This window comes from Apteryx mantelli, chromosome 1 (assembly GCF_036417845.1).
Source record: "Apteryx mantelli isolate bAptMan1 chromosome 1, bAptMan1.hap1, whole genome shotgun sequence".
Lineage (NCBI taxonomy): Eukaryota > Metazoa > Chordata > Aves > Apterygiformes > Apterygidae > Apteryx > Apteryx mantelli.
Genome location: NC_089978.1, coordinates 165014642 through 165031689, shown reverse-complemented (window position 1 = coordinate 165031689; position 17048 = coordinate 165014642). Strand labels below are relative to the sequence as shown.

General features: G+C 58.7%; 1 protein-coding gene across 1 annotated transcript; it reads left to right on the top strand.

The window, feature by feature from the left end:
• The first annotated feature begins 475 nt into the window (after positions 1-475).
• On the top strand, positions 476-17048 carry NPTXR (neuronal pentraxin receptor). Its single transcript, XM_067310060.1, has 5 exons — positions 476-1048; positions 12097-12319; positions 12513-12757; positions 13396-13575; positions 13960-17048. The coding sequence occupies exons 1-5, from the start codon at positions 503-505 to the stop codon at positions 14182-14184; spliced, it is 1419 nt and encodes a 472-aa protein (XP_067166161.1). The 5' UTR covers positions 476-502; the 3' UTR covers positions 14185-17048.

Below are 17048 nucleotides of genomic sequence, written 5' to 3'. Positions count from 1 at the left end.
TGCTGCCCCTCACGTGGGTCCCCATCCCTGGCCGTGCCGAACCCCGGGCCCAGCCACGCTGCAGCCAGGCATCACGTTGAGAGCCCTGCGCCCGTCTCCGTGCCCCACGGCGGCTCCTTCGGCCCGGCAGCCCCGCGGGGCCGCCAGGCTCCCAAGCCCCTCGGAGCCCCTCGCGGGTCGGGCAGGGATGCCCGGGGCGAGGGTGCCAGTAAGGGTCGTGGCTCGGGCCGGGCCGCCCCAACGAGCCGGGCCGGGCGGCGGCGGGGCCGGGCGCGGCGGGGGCGGCCCGGCGGCGGCGGGGGCGGTCCGTGCCGCGCCGCCCGGCCCATATAAGCGCGGCGCGGCGCGCGGGGGCCCCGGCGCCGGTGCTGCTGCCGGTACCGCCGCCTGCCCAGCCCGGCCCCCCGCCCGCCCCGCCGCTTTGTTTTCTCGCCGTCCGCGGGCTCGGGCCCCCCACGCCGCTGCCACCCTGAAGTTTCTGGCGGTGCTGCTGGCGGCGGGCATGCTGGCTTTCCTGGGGGCCATCATCTGCATCATCGCCAGCGTCCACCCGGCGGGCACCGCCGCCCCCGCCGCCCCCGCCGCCGACAATGACTCCGCCGCCGCCGCCCTGCTGCCCGCCGCCGACAAGGGGCTGGGGGCGCTGCACGGCCCCGCCGAGGCGCTGGCCAGCGCCGGGCCGCGGGTGCCGGGCTCGCCGCCGCTCTTCAGCCGCTTCGTGTGCACGCCGCTGAGCGCCGAGTGCCCCGCCGCCGCCGCCGGCCCCGAGGAGCTGCTGGCGCTGCGGAGCGCCGCGGCGCAGCTCCGCCGCACGGCGCTGGAGCAGAAGGAGCGCATCCGCATGGACCAGGAGACCATCCGGGAGCTCACCGGGAAGCTGAGCCGCTGCGAGGGCGGCCTCCAGCCCGCCGCCGCCGCCGCCGCCGCCGCGGGGCTGCGCGCCGCCCCGCGCCCCGGCACCATGGGCCACCCCGCCGACGAGCCGCCCGCCGTGCGGGAGCTGGAGGAGGCCGTCCGCGCCCTCCAGGACCGCATCGACCGGATCGAGGTGCGGCGGGGCTCGGGGGGCTCCCGGGGAGGGGGGGGTGCTCCCGCATAACCTGTCCCCCAGACCTGCTGCCACCCGCGCCCCAAACCCGCCCGTCTCCCTTTTGCAAAGCTCCCGCCGCCTCTGCCAGCCTCCGGGAGGGCTTTTTGCTCTCTGCCCATCGCCGCGGGCTCCCTTCAGGGAGAGCGGCATCCCTCAAGGTTTGCCCTGACCCCCCTCGCTGCTTTTCCCTCCGTGGTGAGGTCGCCCTGCTTTCCCCCCGGCCTGCACCTGCACAGGGCTCCTCGCTCTCCCCACAGCCCCTGCGAGGCCTCTGCAGGAGGGGGGGTAGCAGGGTGTCTGCTCCAGGCTGGCCCCTGCCCTTTACAGAAAGGTAACTCCTCGCCAGATCCTCCTGCAGTTATCAGTGGGACTTCTTGCGAAGCAGATCACTGTGCCACCTGGCATTTCGCTCCCTGCCCCTCCGTACTGCTGTTCCTCTGCTTGTCCCTGGTGTGGCCCTTTGGTGTGCACCTGGCAGGCTGAGCTGTGGCCCAGCTGCGAGGGAGTGACAGCACAGGCTCTATAACGTTGCCTGTGACTGGTCCCATCCCAGGGCGTGTGTGTGTGTAAATTGCTTTGGGCTGCTGTGGCCTCAGCCGTCACAAAGACCTTGGCAGAGTGTGTTCAGTGCCTTGATTATTTGGTAAAAGGAGGGTTTGCAGGGAAAAGTGGCATCTCTTAATAGAACTGATATACTTGGGAGTGGGGGGCAGGTATGAACAAGCTTTTGAGCACAGCAGCCCTGTCCTGGGTCTTTAGGTCTGTAAGAGCTGGGTTTGCAGAATATGTCTGGGATAATAGTTTGGGCATGTGAGAGCTCCAGGAGGGGAAATCTGTCTGGTTTTCCTGGTGGTGTTTTCTCCGGATGTCCTGGCTCCCTCGGGGATGGTGTTGTCCCTCTGTGCCCGTGGGTCTGCCAGGGGCCAGAGCCACCTGCAAGGAGCCTTGTGCATCCCAGGTCCTGAACCTACCGATCTTCCCATTTGGCTCTCTGTTGCCCTGCCTGCTTCTCTCCATGAATCCCAGCCCAGCAGAGCTGGAAGGGATGTTGGGCAACATCTGATGTGGCCCCTCTGCTGGGCAGCATGGTCGTGGCCCATGTCTTCAGCGCTGGTTTTGCCCTTCTGCCCCCCTCACCCTGGCGCATGGGGGCAGTAGCTGCTGGTCATGGGCTCCAACAACCAGAGCCCTGGAGAAGGATACACCTCTGGGGCTTCATGCTTGGCTCTTGCAACTGTTTTGTGCCTCCTCTGAGAGCACAGCAGGAAAGGCTGCCAGCAGGACTCTCCCAAGCACCGGGTCTGGCTGTGGGCCCCTCAGAGACCCCTCGGACCTAGGCTTTGCTTGGCAGGCAGTTGTATATCCTATATCCCATCCTTAGGAACATGCAGTGGAGCAATGTCCCCGTTCCCCCTTAGAGGCAGCTCTGGTGTTGCCCCAGCCAAAGTGACAGAGCTGTTAAACAAGGGAGCTTGGGAGGGCGGATGGGGCCTGAAATATCAGGCTGATGTGAAGAGTGTGCCTGGCCCTTGCCTGGTGACCCTTCCCTGCCTGGAGGTGAGCCAGGGCATGGTGCCATGCCAGCATCACCTGGGTAGGGGGCAGGACGGAGGGGATGGGGAATGTTGTCTCTGTCACTGCTGTCAGAGGCATGCAAGAAAGAAGCAACAAAAAAAAGAAACCTGCAGACTTGGGCGTGTGTGTGCACAGATCTGGACATAAAATTCAGAGCCACTAAGATCATTTGTGTGCCACATGGCCTGACAAACAAGGGGGGAAAAGAGTCTTAGGGAGAGATGGATATTCTAATGGACAGATGTATGAACACACTTAAAGACAGGGAAGGGCAAGTAAACATATGCATGCACACAGAAAGATTGAGACAGGAAAAAGCACCCATGAGCTACTGGAGTAATGCATGCACAGAAACAAATACACACAGATGCATCAGGCTTACACAGGAGAGAGGGATGTGCAAGCCAGATGACAAAAATGCACAGAGACTAGTACAGCTAGACGGAGAGACAGACAGCCACCCCAAAAAATCCCCTACAAAGGATTGTAGGACTCCCCAGATGAACAGATTCACACAAGCAGGATAACACAGCCAGACTAAGAAATGCACCCGCAGACACATGTACAGACAGCAGACCTACACATCCAGAAATGTAGATGGGCAGAGAGGAAAAAAGCTCTCGCATACATGTATGTGTGTACATGCATGAGCATCAAGCAATACACAGAGGGACCATGCCCAGCAGGGGTATGCACGGCACATCATTTTTGAACACCAGGAAACTCCAGGCTGGATGCAGGGTAATGCGTTTAGCTGCTCTCTGGATGTGCTCTGCCGTCCTCCCCAAGCCCAGCTTCCAGCGCTGGAGGGGGGCTGCGTTGCTGATGAGCTCCCCGATGTGTTTTCTGGGATATCTTGCAGTTGCAGGAGGCTCTGGGCCTTGGGGTGGAGGAGGATGAGAGTCACAGATGCAGTCAGGAGACATAAGCCCACAGCAAGGCTTGGCTCAGGCTCTTGCGTGCACGCAGAGAGCCTGAACGGCTTGAAGGAGGTTGCAAAGGGAAGCAGCGCCAGGAAGAGGCTTGCATGCACAGACCTATGAGGAAGACAGCTGGCACACTGCCAAAAATGTTGTCTTTCCATGTTGCCTGGGAGCCGAGGGTCCCAAGTGTACTTTGCAGCAGAAACGTAGCATCTTGCGCTCCGAACCCTGCAGGCTCGGGAAGCAGGGCAGCATGTCGCAGATGGGTTGGACTAACGCTTCCTTGGCTCTCGCCTGTCGTAACTCGCTGCCTGGGATGGCCCACAGACAAATCGAGCCCTAGGAGGCCGGGCCGGGCGATTGCATCTCGCCCCTGCCATGACGGCCGCCCTTGGTGTGTGTGGCTCAGCGCCTCGCTGGTCAGGGCCCCGCGCCATGGGGCAGCGATCGCCGGTCCTGGGCTTGCATCTGACTCCTCTTATACGAGCAGAAATACAAAACTTCCCGTGACAGCGCAAGGAGTGCGTGCGTCTCTCCTGCCCACATAGCTTGATGTGTTGGCCCCAGATATCTTTCTGAGGTGCCCTGTGGCAGTGGCCGGCGGGCTGGGGGGGAGCAGCCCCCAAGCTGCTGCCGCAGGCACGATAAACCCGCAGAGGGAGTGTCAAAGGGCTGGTGGGACCCCGGCGACCTGAAAAGGGATGGGGCAGAGGCAGGGCGGTTCACCAGTGCAAACATTAACGGGGTCTGCAGGGTGAGACTGACTAAATGGTCTGTGTTTCCGCAGAAGCTCAGACGTCGCTCCTCAGGAGAGGAGGGGGCGCCCGTGAAACAGTTCCCTGGGGACCAGGCAGATGCCCTGGCGCTCAGTGCACTTAAATCAGAAACAACCACAGCCACGGCGGGGCCAAACTCAGTGGCCCTGGCCAGGAGAGGGCCTGCAGCCCTGATAACCCTCGTCGCCACCACCTGTAGGCTGCTCGGTGCCCATGAGGAGGGCCCAGGCGTCCTTCGCTGTGAGCGGGGGCAAGGGGCTGGCAGCGGGGGACAGTCCCAGGAGGTGTCTCACTTTGGCAGGTGCTATGCGAAACGCAGCGGGAGGAGGACAGAAAGGAAAGCAGGAGAGGAAATCCTGGCTCTGGGTGGCTCAGTCTCAGGAGAGAGGGATGAAATGAAATGCTGTGCGAAACCCCCAGGAAGGTTATGTCTTAGGGCATCTCTCTGATGGCCACATTTTTGTCGGCAAGGCTCAACACTCAAGTCTTTGGAGGAGGGAGTCGCAGGGAGGGAGCTGATGGAGGATTATTGATATAATCTGGATGCTGTTAGCATGGCTGTAAGCCATAACAAGATTTATCGATGCTCTGAAAAACCTATTAAGTCATTTTAGTCTTAATTTTCGAGAAGTGATTTAGCTCTGTTGACACGCGGCGGCCGGCCAGCCCTGGTCCCCGTAGTCCAGCCCTGGCACGCAGCGGTGGTGGTTTCTGCTCGGCTGTTGGGGAAGCAGGGGAGGGCAGCCGCGGCCAGCGTGTCCCCGGCCTTTTAGCTGAGGCTGCGGATGAGAAACGAGGGGAAGGCCGAGCAGCGGCTGCACTGGCGGTTGGCGTGTGCCGAAGGAGCCCACCCCGCGATGCGCAGCCCGCATTTCCGTCCTCATTACATGCAGATCACCAGGCACGCATGAGAGGGGAATAAGTCGACTGTCACTGTTAACCGGAGGCTAAATTCAAATAGGAACATCTTCTGTAGCCTATTTCTAATCCCCTGAGCCATGCAATCTCCTGAATGAATTTCTCCTTGTTTCTTCTTCATGCACAGCATGGCTGGGATTTTTCCTTCTGTTTTTTTTTTTCCTTTTTTCTTCTTCCCCCTTCTCTCTGCATGCGCTCGCATCCATACACATGGGCATATCTTCTTGGCATGCAGAGCCAGGGAGTCCAGATGCTCCTTTTACGTGCTTTTAATTACAGCCGCAAATTGAAATGGAGGGATTTTGGAGCGGGGAGGCAATCGCCTCAGCCCCATTTACTGCACTCAGGTGGTGATACCACCTTCCTTCTTGACACCCATTGGGGGGGAACAGGCCCCAAAAGGCACTGCAGGGCTCTGTAGGGGAGCCAGCTCCGACTGAGCCATAACAGTGTTTTATGCTAATCGGCCTGTTTGCAGTTGTGGTGTTGTAAACTGGAACGATTTGGCTGCTGGCGCTAAACTGCTGGAGCAGCATTAGGGAAGGGAATGGGAAACAGAGAGAGCCAGCCGCCTCCGTCCTGTTTCAGTTTCCAGCAAAGTAGGGATGGAGAATCCCAAACTAAGCAAGAGCCGGGAAACGGGGCTGTCCCAGGGCCCTGAGCGAGGTTCGAGGGTAACTGAAAGTAGTGGCGAGTTTGCTCTAAAAAGGAAAAGCCAGGACAGGCCGCTCTGTCTGCACCCTTCCCCTCCCCAAGCTGTTGCTCCCAGAGCTTCAAATACCCTCGAGAGCCCGTGCGCTCCCAGGAGGCTCTGCCAGGGCCCGAAAACCCCCTGGCACCGCAGGTTTGGGCTCAGGGAGCCCTGGGGCTGTGGTGGGTGCCTGGGAGCAGGCGTCAGTCCTTGGTCCTGCCTGTCCAGTCGCAGTGGCAGAGGTGAGCGCTCGCACGCTGGCAGTGGAGGCAGAAGGAGAGCGATGGGGACCAGATTTGCTAATGCATTAGTAAATGAGGCTTTGATCTCCTTAGATAAATGAAAGTGCATTTGCCTAACAATCACTACGAACTAAGCAAGTGCGCACAGACTTGCTGCTTGCCAGAGCCCGGCTTTCCCCTGCCCCCACCGCCCACCGCCCACCCCCACACCAGCCGCTGACATTTATCGTGATTAATATTACCTGGCATGTTTCAATCCTTTTGCTGGCCAAAAAGCATTAAACAAGCCTCCCCCACACCCCCTGCCCACTCTGCCGTTGCCTGCGCCGCGGCAGATGGGGAGCCGGGAGCGTGCTGAACAGCCTGGGAGAAGGCGCTCTCCCTCTTCTCCCCTCCCAGAAGGTCGGTGGTAAATAACAGCTGCACGACTGTGATGATGCGTTTTGTAAGAAATTCGGTTGGGGAGGAAGGTCCTCGGCTGGCAGCTCAGTGGAGCCAGGTGGCGGATGCAGCCCAGCCGGAACGGAGAGATGCTGCCCGGGCTCCTCTGTCACGGCATGGCTGGGCTCCCGGAGGCTGGAAGGGACAGCCTGGTCTCCCCGGTCCTGTCCTTGCCTCGCTGCGGCGGTGCAGCTCAGCCCCTGTGAGACGAGCCTTAGGTGTCGCTTTACCCCATGGCCAAGCCTCTCGAGGGGTGGCAAAAAAACACGGGCTGCAGCCCAGCGTCATCCTCAACCTCTCTCTCCTGCGGGCTGGAAGTTGGCTGGGCATGAGGGGGCCGAGCGACCGGTCCTGTCTCTGCCACCACCGCCGGCCGCCCCGGGGCTCCCTGTGTCTCGGCTGGCCCCAGGCCCAGCACAGTGCCGCCAAGAAGCGGGACCCGGCTGCGCCTGTTCCTGCCTGCTTCCAGCAAGGGAAAGTGCCAGGGAGCGAGTGCCGGGTGCGGGGGCGTTTAGACTGGCCGGGTCTCCCAATTCCCGGCAGCCTCGAAGGCAGGTTTGCAATCTGGCTGTCCTGAGCACCGGCCCAGGCACCCGTCTGTGGACTGCTGGGGTGGGAGGAGGAGGGAGGGAGAGGACGGGGCAAAGCAGGATAAAGAGCTGGAAAGATTCAGAAAGGGGGAGGGAACTGAAGAAGAGGTGAGAGGAAGTTTGGGGGGGGGGGGCTCTAAGTGCATCGGAAGGAAGAATGGAGAAACTACAAAGGAATAGAAGTGAAAGAAGCCAAAGAAAGAAAAGTTATAAAGAGAGAAGTAATAAGAAAATAGAGGCAGAGAGAAGAGCTGGAAGAGGGAAAAAATCTAAAAGAAAAAGCCATCAGCCATTATTGAATAATGTAGGGCAGGCTATCAGGGGGCTAACAAGAGTGACAAAAGCCCCAAGTCTTTTTTTTTTCTTCCCCCTATTAACAGCTCCTTAATGGAGCTGTGCATGAAAGCAGGGACGTAGCCTGTAGACCCGCAGCCAGGACAATCAAAGAGCGCTGCGGCCTTCACAAGAGCTAGGCAGCCTAGGTGGATTAGAAAAGCTCTCAAAACCTGCAGCAGCAGGGTGAGTGCATAAAGAAAGAGGTGAAAACAACTTAGATCTCATGCGTGCTGCCCCCCTGCAAACAAAGCAAGCACCTCTTTGATACAACGCAGGCAGCCGTGCTCGGGAATCATTCCTCCCCTGAAGATGTGAAATAACCTTTCAGCTTACCTCTTCTTCCATCCATCTCTCCACCCTGCTATCCTCCTGCCCGCTGTCTCTGCCTTGCTTTCTGAGGTCTGCATGAGACCCCACAAAAGGGCTAGCGAGCTCTTGGGGCAGCAGGGAGAACATGGATGGAGCCTGCAGCCCTCTTGCACTCGGGCTTGATCCGTCTCCCACTGTTTGGTATAATTGAAGCCAAAACAGAGCCTTCCTGGGGAAGAAGAACAAGGCCACAGTGGCTGATGGCAGAGGGCAGCAATAGACGGCCCTAAAAGGCCTCTCCCCTCTCAAAAGCTTACGATTCCCTGCCTGCAATTGCCATTAAAGTCTCTTGCCCCGGAGGGGACAGGAGGGAGGAACGTAGCGCAGGCAGATGACTAAAGAGCAAATTCGTCTCCCCATCTACACACACCACTGCTTTGTCGAGGGAATATTTTCTTGTTAATTCATCTGTATGATTAAAAAAAAAAAAAAAACCCTCTCTCCGCACGTTTCCTATGAGACGATATGGGGCCTCACTTTCCCCACCAGCAGACCGAGCGCTTCCTTTGGCAGAACCATCAAAGAAAGGACGCGTTTGCCGAGCGTTTTTCCTCCTGAAAGACATTTTGTTCTTCGTGACGGTGTCCCTGGCGCGGCTCAGAGAAACCCAGCAGGAATGGCTGGCTTTTGCTCGCTGGTTTGGGCTGCAGGATCCCCCTCCTCACGCACGAAGCTCAGGCCAGGGATTCCTGCTTCTTAAGGAGGATCGCTTACAAAACCCGAGCCAGGGAGGACTGACGTTCCCGCATGCCGTGTGCTCCGCGGAGCTGCGTCCTGGGGGAGCTCAACGGGGCACAGCCCTGCTGGAGGTTAGGCAGCCATGCTCGCCACCCCATGGGGAAGGTGGCGCGGGTCTGCTCCCGTGTGTCCCCGGAGTGCGATTCTGTTGTGGTTTTGGCTCTTTAACTGAGCAGAAAATGGCAGAATAGCAAGAGCCACAGGTAGGGAAATGAAGACAGAGAATTTTAGGACAGACGCATCTGTCTCTCTTTTTTTAACTGGGAGGATGAGTATTGACATAACTTACAAAGGCAGGTAGAGGAGGAGTCCCCTGAGTGCCTGGATCCTCATGCTGGCTGCTTCGGGCCATACAACCTCTTTCATAAATTTGTCACACTCAGTTTTACAAGCAGCTAAGGCTTTGCCCTTGCAGTTCCCACGGGAAGGCTTTTCCAGATCCTCGTGCTTCTCTGATGCCTGGCAGCCGCTGTCTAATTCCCAGCCTTGCTGTATTCCTGGCTGATTCGGATCCATCCGTTCTTATGCCAGCAGGATCCTTCAGCCCTTCCTCCCCGCGGCACTTTCCTCCTGCTGTCCTCCTTTGCAGTGGCTGCATGCTGCTGCAGCCGTCTCTGTCCCCTGGCTTTTCTCCAGGAGGACAGGCACTGTGCCGCGGGTCCCGTGTGAGCAGGACGTGTCCCCAGCGGCTCCATCACGTCCCTAGCAAGGCAGGATGCTGTAGTGCTCTCCATGCACAGCCACGAGCAAAAATCTCTAGGGATGGAGCTAAGGGGGGGGACCATGTGGTGGGAGGGAGCAGGTGGCCATGGAGGCTGTCAGGCCTCAAAAAGGTGCCGGTTTAGTAAGAGGAGCCACAAAATGAGTAAACATGCCCCTGAGCTATTTTTCTGTCTCTGTTGCCAAGGCTGGCCAGGGACAAGCCAAGAGAGGGTTTTCCCCCATTCCCTGCAGGTGACATGTTTTGTGCAGGTAATCGGGTTTCAGCAGACCCCAGCAGAGCTCAGAGGGTGTTGGGAACCTTCTTCGTGGCCTTCCTGGCAGCAATTTGGAAACATTTGAAATCTTCCTAGACTCTGGCTTGCCTTCCCTCCCCTCTATTGTTTATGATGAATAGAAAAGCTTCGGAGGTGCATCAGGGGTTTTCCCTCCTCATATTTTGTATACATTAGCATCAGGTCTTGTCCATCCTGGAAAAAGAGGTATGGAGAAGAAAAATAAAAAGCTGGAAACTCTTTGGACCAGGCCCACAGTACAAGGCAGGACTTGTCATGTTGAGTTGGGTTTTTTTGGCACAGTATAACTTCTCTGCATAATTTTGGTGGAGAAACATGACAGCACACACAGTTTCAGCTGCCCAAGAGATCCCCTGCCCCAGTGGGGAGGAGAGCAGGGATGCTCAGTGACTGCCCCCTCGCTGCCAGGAGCTCACCTCTGTTTAACGTGCAGGGGGCAATCACTGTGCAAAGCAGGCTTGCGTGAGTGTGGTTCAGACTAGGGAGCTGAGGAACAAGTTGGCCAGCCAAGAATGCGTGGAGAGCTGTTTGAAGAAGGCCTCCCACAGCTTGTGTCGTGAGCGGATACCCAGAGTGGGCTCGCTTGTCCCAGCTGGGCATGCTAGTGAGTACTTGCAAAACTTGCACAAGTTTGATCATGGTTCATGGACGTACATAAAGGTCCTGGGTGTCCTGCTCACTTGAGCCTGCTCCCCTTGAGCACCAGGGCTCTTTTGGTTGACCCCTGCAGATGGTCCTCGTACTGCAAGGGCGGGCACTGGCAGCATCACGGCCACTTAGGGCAGTACCAGCCCTTCTCCAAGCTGGTTCTTCTCCCAGATACCATCCTGACAAGTAACTACCTCAGCAGCAAGCAGCCAGGAACCACAAGTGCGGGTGACGCTCTCTCAGGCCAGCTCTGAGGCCACAGCCGTGGTGGCACAGCCACCCTGTTCCTTTGTACCCACCCTCTGCACCGCTTGAGAGGCTCCGCTGAGCTTCCCGCAAGCCACCCGAAGAGACACACCTTCTTCAGAGGCAATCCTATGAGAGGAAGAAAACGGGGCCCAGTGCAGTCATGGGCCCTGAGGCTCTGTGTGGGGTGAGGAGCAGAGCACATCTGTTTCGTGTGGTCAGTGATCCTAGATTCAGCCTGGAGAAGGCACTTCTTTCCTCTCCCTTGCTCAGGAGCTGAGACCTTCAGGGAATTTTTGCCTCCTTTCACAGTCAGAGGGGCTGCACACCTGTCCAGATAGCAGGGACGGCATCACTTCATGTCCTACCAACACCGGCAAGGCACATGGGGGAAACAAGAAGAAGGTTGTGCTGGAGCAGACACAAAAACTCCCCTTAATGCCCAGAGCAGCGGTGGTTTCCCCTCCCTTTTGGTGACTCTGGCTCATAAAGGAGGCAATTTGGGGGGAGACCCCCTGGTTATGCCAATATCCCCAGGCAAGGCTCCCACTTGTGTCAGCCCAGCGCCAAGGAGGCTGGGAGCATCACGGCCCGGGCACAGAGAAGGAGGGAGGGCTGCTATTTCTGGAGGAGTGCCTGGGAGTCTGGGTGGCTGCCCTCAGCACCAGCTGCCGTCATGCCAACTGGCATGCCAGCCAGCCTGGCACACCGGCAGGGGGGCGGCTGGCTGCCCTGGCCCTCCCTGCGCTCCCCCAGGCCACCATGCTGCCCGATGGGTCTCTGCCGGCCACCCGAGGCTGCAGGCACCACTGCAGGACACATCTGGGTGCTGCACCAGCGCACATAGGGTCCAGGCAGCAGAGGAGCCAGCACAAGGATGTGGCATACCTGCCATGGGAACTGGGTCAGCCGGGCCAGCGTCAACCAGGGGTTTCTTCGTCCTCCTGCAAACTCCTCCTCTGCAGCGGGTCAGCACATATGCATGTGCTTTGCTGCAGGGTTGCAAAGAGCCACCTCCTCCTCTGCTTTTATAAAGCCAGCTGGGATGAGGTCTTCCAGCAAGCTAGTGGCTGAGGAATGGGATCTTTGTACAATGCAGTAATGGCAGGGCGCGTCCTCACCAGGCTCCTAAAACTGGTTTTGGACTGACCAAGGGAGAGGCATGGGCTGGGTTTCACCTGAGGGAAGACCTGCACTCCCGTGTGTCCCAGCCTTGCTCTGTCTCTGAAGCAGCAGAAGTCATTAAAAGTAATCAAGTGGCCAGCTTCATTTTGTAGGAAAAGGCTGCAATGAAATTAATAGGGGAGTTTAAAGGGGAGAGGATCTCAGAGAAGGCTCTCCAGCTGACGGGGTGGCTCCAGAGTTTTGGTTCCAGCTCGCTCTGCAGTTGTGCTGCCTGGAAATTTCTCTTTTTTTACGCCTTTCTGCTAATACCATGCTGAATTTTCTTCCTCCTTTCCTCCTCTTGCCGTCCACCTGCCACTGCCCCGAGTGCAGCAGGAGCTGCCAGCCCGGACGAACGCCTCAGCGCCCACCTCCCCGGCGCTGACCCGAGATGCACTCCACACCAAGATGGAGCAGCTGGAGGAGCAGCTCCTCTCCAAGATCCTGACGCTGCAGAAGGAGCGCCAGGCGGCCAGCAGCGACCGCAGCCAGCAGCAGCACGACATCGAGAAGGAGCTGAACTCCCTCCAGAACCGAGTTACCGAGCTGGAGCACGGTGAGTCCCGCAGTGGAGCCCATTTCCTGGGACCCATGTGCCCACCCTGCCCTCCCAGGTGCCACGCGGGGCTCACTATCAGCTCTTGGGCCCCTCCTGAAGGTGCATGTCCGCAGGAGCAGCCCCTTTGGCCACTCTGACCCCAGGCAGTGGGTGCTCACTGGCCTCCCTTCTCCCCCTCCTTGGCTCACAGGGCCACCAAGCTACAACCCTCCTGATGCCTTCAAGGTGACCATCCCCGTGCAGAACAACTACATGTACGCCCGCATGAAGAAGACCCTGCCAGAGCTCTATGCCTTCACCATCTGCATGTGGCTGAAGTCCAAGGCCTCAGGCGGGCTCGGCACTCCCTTCTCCTACTCTGTCCCGGGGCAGGCCAATGAGATTGTGCTGCTGGAGTGGGGCACCAACCCCCTGGAGCTGCTCATCAATGACAAGGTCAACAGAGCCGGGGTGCCACGGGCAAAGGAAGAGGCGTGAAGCTCCTTCCTTTCTCTCCTTAGTCTCAACAGCTTTCCCAGGCCTGGTCTTCATCACAAGCAACCCAGAGGGGGGTCCCTCAGGTGTAGCCGTGCTAATTTGTCTCACCTTGAGTTACCACACCTCAGCTGCCCTGTGGTAACGGCCTGTAGTCTGTTTTTTATTTTCCTGCATAGCAAGAAACTTCCCCCAGCTTGGGGAGGCAGAGGCCACCTTGCATTCCCTCTACGTGCAGTGGGATGAGAGCCAGCACATGGTCCTGTGAAGTGGCTGGCATGCAGTAATTTAGCCTACAAGGCAGCAGCAGGGTCTGGCCCTGGTGTTTGCACTGCCGTGGGCCCCAGAAGTAGCTGTGGCAGAGCTGGGACCTGCATGAAGGAGCACGAGGAAGAGCTGGGAGGAAGGGGCAGAGGGTTGGAGATGGGGGGAGCAGGAGGATGGGTAAGATGGCCCAGGATGGGGGGGGGGGGTGTTGAGAGGGAGAAGCAGCAAATCTGGGTGTTGTTAGACTTTGGGGTGCTGCGGTGGCAGCCATGCCTGACGGCCTCCCCTGCGAGGGGTGCCTGAGTGCTGGGCTCTGGCCTTTTCGCTTGCAGGTTGCCCAGCTGCCGCTGAGCCTGAAGGACAAGGCCTGGCACCACATCTGTGTGGCGTGGACCACCCGGGACGGCAAGTGGGCGGCTTACCAGGATGGCGAGCAGCGGGGTGCCAGCGAGAACCTGGCCTCCTGGCACGCCATCAAGCCACAGGGGGTGATAATCCTTGGCCAGGAGCAGGTACGTGCCATGCTGGCCCTTCACTGCAGTCTCTAGGGCAGGTCCAGGGGGGCAGGAGCCCCAGGACACTCTGGGGTTGTGAGCCCCACGTGGGGGAGCCCCCAAGTGGGGCTGGGGTTTGGGGGCAGGAGCTCCCGGCATGGGGTGCCACAAGGGCAGCCACCTCCATGCTTGGGTGAGGGGCTCTCCTGGCTGCTAGCCTGTCCTCCAGGTGGGCCATGTGCACTCATCGTGCTCCCTCTTCCCCCTTGTCTGTCTCCTCCTCTCTTTGCTGCATCTGTCTGTCCGCTCCCCTCCTTGCTTCTTGCTTCTTGCTTCCTCTGCCCAAATTGCTTCTTTCCCCATCTCCATCTCTGCTCTCCTGCTCCATCCTCTGCCCTCCAGGACACGCTGGGTGGCCGGTTTGATGCCACGCAGGCCTTCGTGGGGGAGATCACGCAGTTCAGTATCTGGGACCACATGCTGGCACCAGCGGAGATCCTGGCCATGGCCAACTGCACCTCCCACCTGCAAGGCAACGTGATCCAGTGGGACGACCAGGTGGTGGAGGTCTTCGGGGGCGCCGGCAAGGCAAGCTTCGCGGTGTGCGAGGAGAGGATGAAGGCATGAGTGGCCCCTCACCCCCCCCCCACCCACGGGAAGGAGCACAGCAGCGATCCCCTCCCCGTCCTCCTGGCTGCCGAGGAAGGGGGCGGCAGGAGGCCCCTTCCCCTCCCGCACCGACAGCCCTCAAGCTCCAAACCCATGCTGTCCCAGCGCTCCTGCAGCCTCCTGGCAAGCGCGGGGACCCCCGGCCAGGCTTAGGGAGGAGCCAGGCATGGCCCCCACAGCCACATCCCTGCAGGGGCTGGTGGAGGATGCCGGTGTGCCGGGACGGGGAGGCCCTGGGCAGCCTCTCCCTCGTCTTGCTCCCCGCCAGCCAGCCTCTCCAAGGCCTCGTCCCCATTTCCACGTTGAGAGGACCTTGCCATACCTGCACCCCACTGCACATCCTGGTGTGACCAGGCTTTCCGGCTTGGCAGCCCCGGCATGCCCCAAGCCCCAGGCACACCTTGCCCCCAAACTGTGCGCCACTGAGGCTGGCACAGCCCTGGGGACAGTCAGCACCCAGGAGGGCGCTGGGGTAACCGTACTGGTGTTGGGGGCACCAACAAAGCACCCAAACAGCTCTCCTTCCCCTTGCGTTGCGTTATTTCACGGTAGCAAAGATGCAAGGTGTATCTGCCCCTTCAGTGGCCGGGGCTGGCAGCCTGCTCCTGCTGGGAGGTGGTGGGGCTTGCAGCGGGTGCTGAAGAGGGAAGGGTGGTTTTAAGGATGGGAGCCCAAGGTGAGGCTTGTTCTGGCAGCAGGTCTATTTTAAGGAACAAAACAGCATGCTCTGGTCCATGAGAGCGAGGCCTTGGCTGGCCGGGGGAGACTGAGAGTTTTCCATTGCAAATCAGGACTGCGATGTGAAGGAGCAGAAGACGTAAGGAGCTGGGCATGTAACTGCTGCTGGGCTGCTAGGGAAACCCCAGCCCCCTTTTTATTTATTTATTTATTTGCAGTTGCTGGTGTAACTCATTTCCTTTCTCTATTTGACTCCAGCAGGACCCAGAGACTTTTATCTGCCCTGAGCACTAGTTCTAGTGGGGTGCCATCAGTGGGCTCAAGTGACCAGATCCCCCAAACACCTGCCATTTATTTATTTATTTATTTATTTATTATGCCCTGATATTTGGTTTTGTGAGCCTGTACTTCAAATAAGCCTAAAGGCGTGGCCATGAGCTGTTCAACAGAAGCCTTCAGCATATTCCCTTCCTTCCCCATCAGCTCTTCTTTTACTGCCCTGTTTTTTCAAATGCATATTGCTTCCTTCCCTGGGAAGAGCAAGTGGGGCTGCTCCTGCCGTGGGTGGCAAAGCTGACGGCAATCCTGTTAAGAAGCTCCTGTTTGCTGGGGTTGTACATATCTAATTGAAAATGTCCGTGGCCAGGGAGTCAGTGAACGCTGCTCATTCGTCTGAGTATCATAAATGCAAACCCACATGTGGATGTTTGTCACCCGTGATGGCACTGGCATGAAAAAAATGAGAGTATCAGGCACTGCAGCCCTCCTTACCTGCAGCCTGCTGGCTAACGTGGCCAGGAGCACCAAGCGCGTCCCAGCCCGCAAGGGCATTTCAATACCTGCCTTTATAGACAAAACAGAGAGAAAAGCACCGCCAGAGCCATTCCCACCTTCTCCCACATGGAGGGAGAGGAGCAGAACGAGCAGTGGAGTCAGCGTCTGCTGACGCAGAGAGCTAAACCCAGTGCTTTTACAACTGAAGAGGAGCCTTGTGACGTTTTTTGTGTTTTGTTTTGGGGGTTTTTTTGGTATAACAGCCCCAGAGTAGGGCTGGGAAGGGCCTTGAGATTACGTGATCGTCCTTTTGTCTCAGGGCAGCGTTTCTCAGAGAAGGCTTTGAACATGACTCATCTTGTCTGCTAGAAAGGTGTTACAGAGATTTTGAAAAAAATTGTCTTGTTGCCTTTCCGTTAATGTGGCAGGTGAGAGGGAGCCTTTGCCACCCGGGCTGAGGAGGGATGGGCACTGTGGGGCCAGGGCACCCTCCTCCCACCAGGGAGGCAAAAGGAGGATTCACGGGGGCACATCCTCGCCCGAGCTTATTCCTGTGCCTCCACAGCCTGTACATGGCGTTTCTGCCCTGAGGGGAGTCAGGCTTTGGAGGCAGAGGGAAGCGATGCTGTGAAAAATAGCTGGTGGTCCTGTTGCCAGGACATTGCTGTTTCTTGCGGAGCTTTCTGCTACCCGTGGCCCCTCTTGGCTGAGATCCAGCATGTCTGGTTGGGGTTTTTTTTTTTGGTTTCTCCCCACCCTTGAAGGAGCAAGGGTGCTCCGCATGGCCAGGCAGGAGCAGACCGGTGCTGAGAGGGGCAAGTGGTGCTACCGCAGCAGTGCGGCCATGCCTGCAAGATCACCACCGTGACGAGCGCTTGCCTCCCGTGGAGGGGCTCTGCGGCACCTCTGGGGTGGCTGGTGAAGCTCAACGGCTGGAGACCATTGGGGAAAGCGTCTCCCCCCCCCTTCACGCCCAGCTATGGTTGCGGCGGAGGGTGGCACAGCTCTTAAATGGAGTAAAGCCAGGCAAAAAGAGATGAGGAATACAGTCCTGGCCAGAGGAGCCCTGCTGGCCCCCACCTTTTTGAGGGGTGACTTGCCTGTGGGGGGCTGCTTTCCTTGTCCCCCTTCTGTCCCCCGCCATGAGCTGCTCCTGGGCCCCACGGACACAGGGACAGGGGATGCTGGTGGCTTGGGGCAGTGCTGAACTGGGGTGAGGGGTGTGTGGGGGGGGGTCACTAGCCTTGAGCTAGAGGGAGGACGAGGGCAGGCTGAGATTTTTCCCGTGGAGTGCCTGATAACACAATGTTTCCACGCTGTGTGGTGTGGTCACTGATGTCTACATACATGTGCGTGCGTGTGAGTGTGTG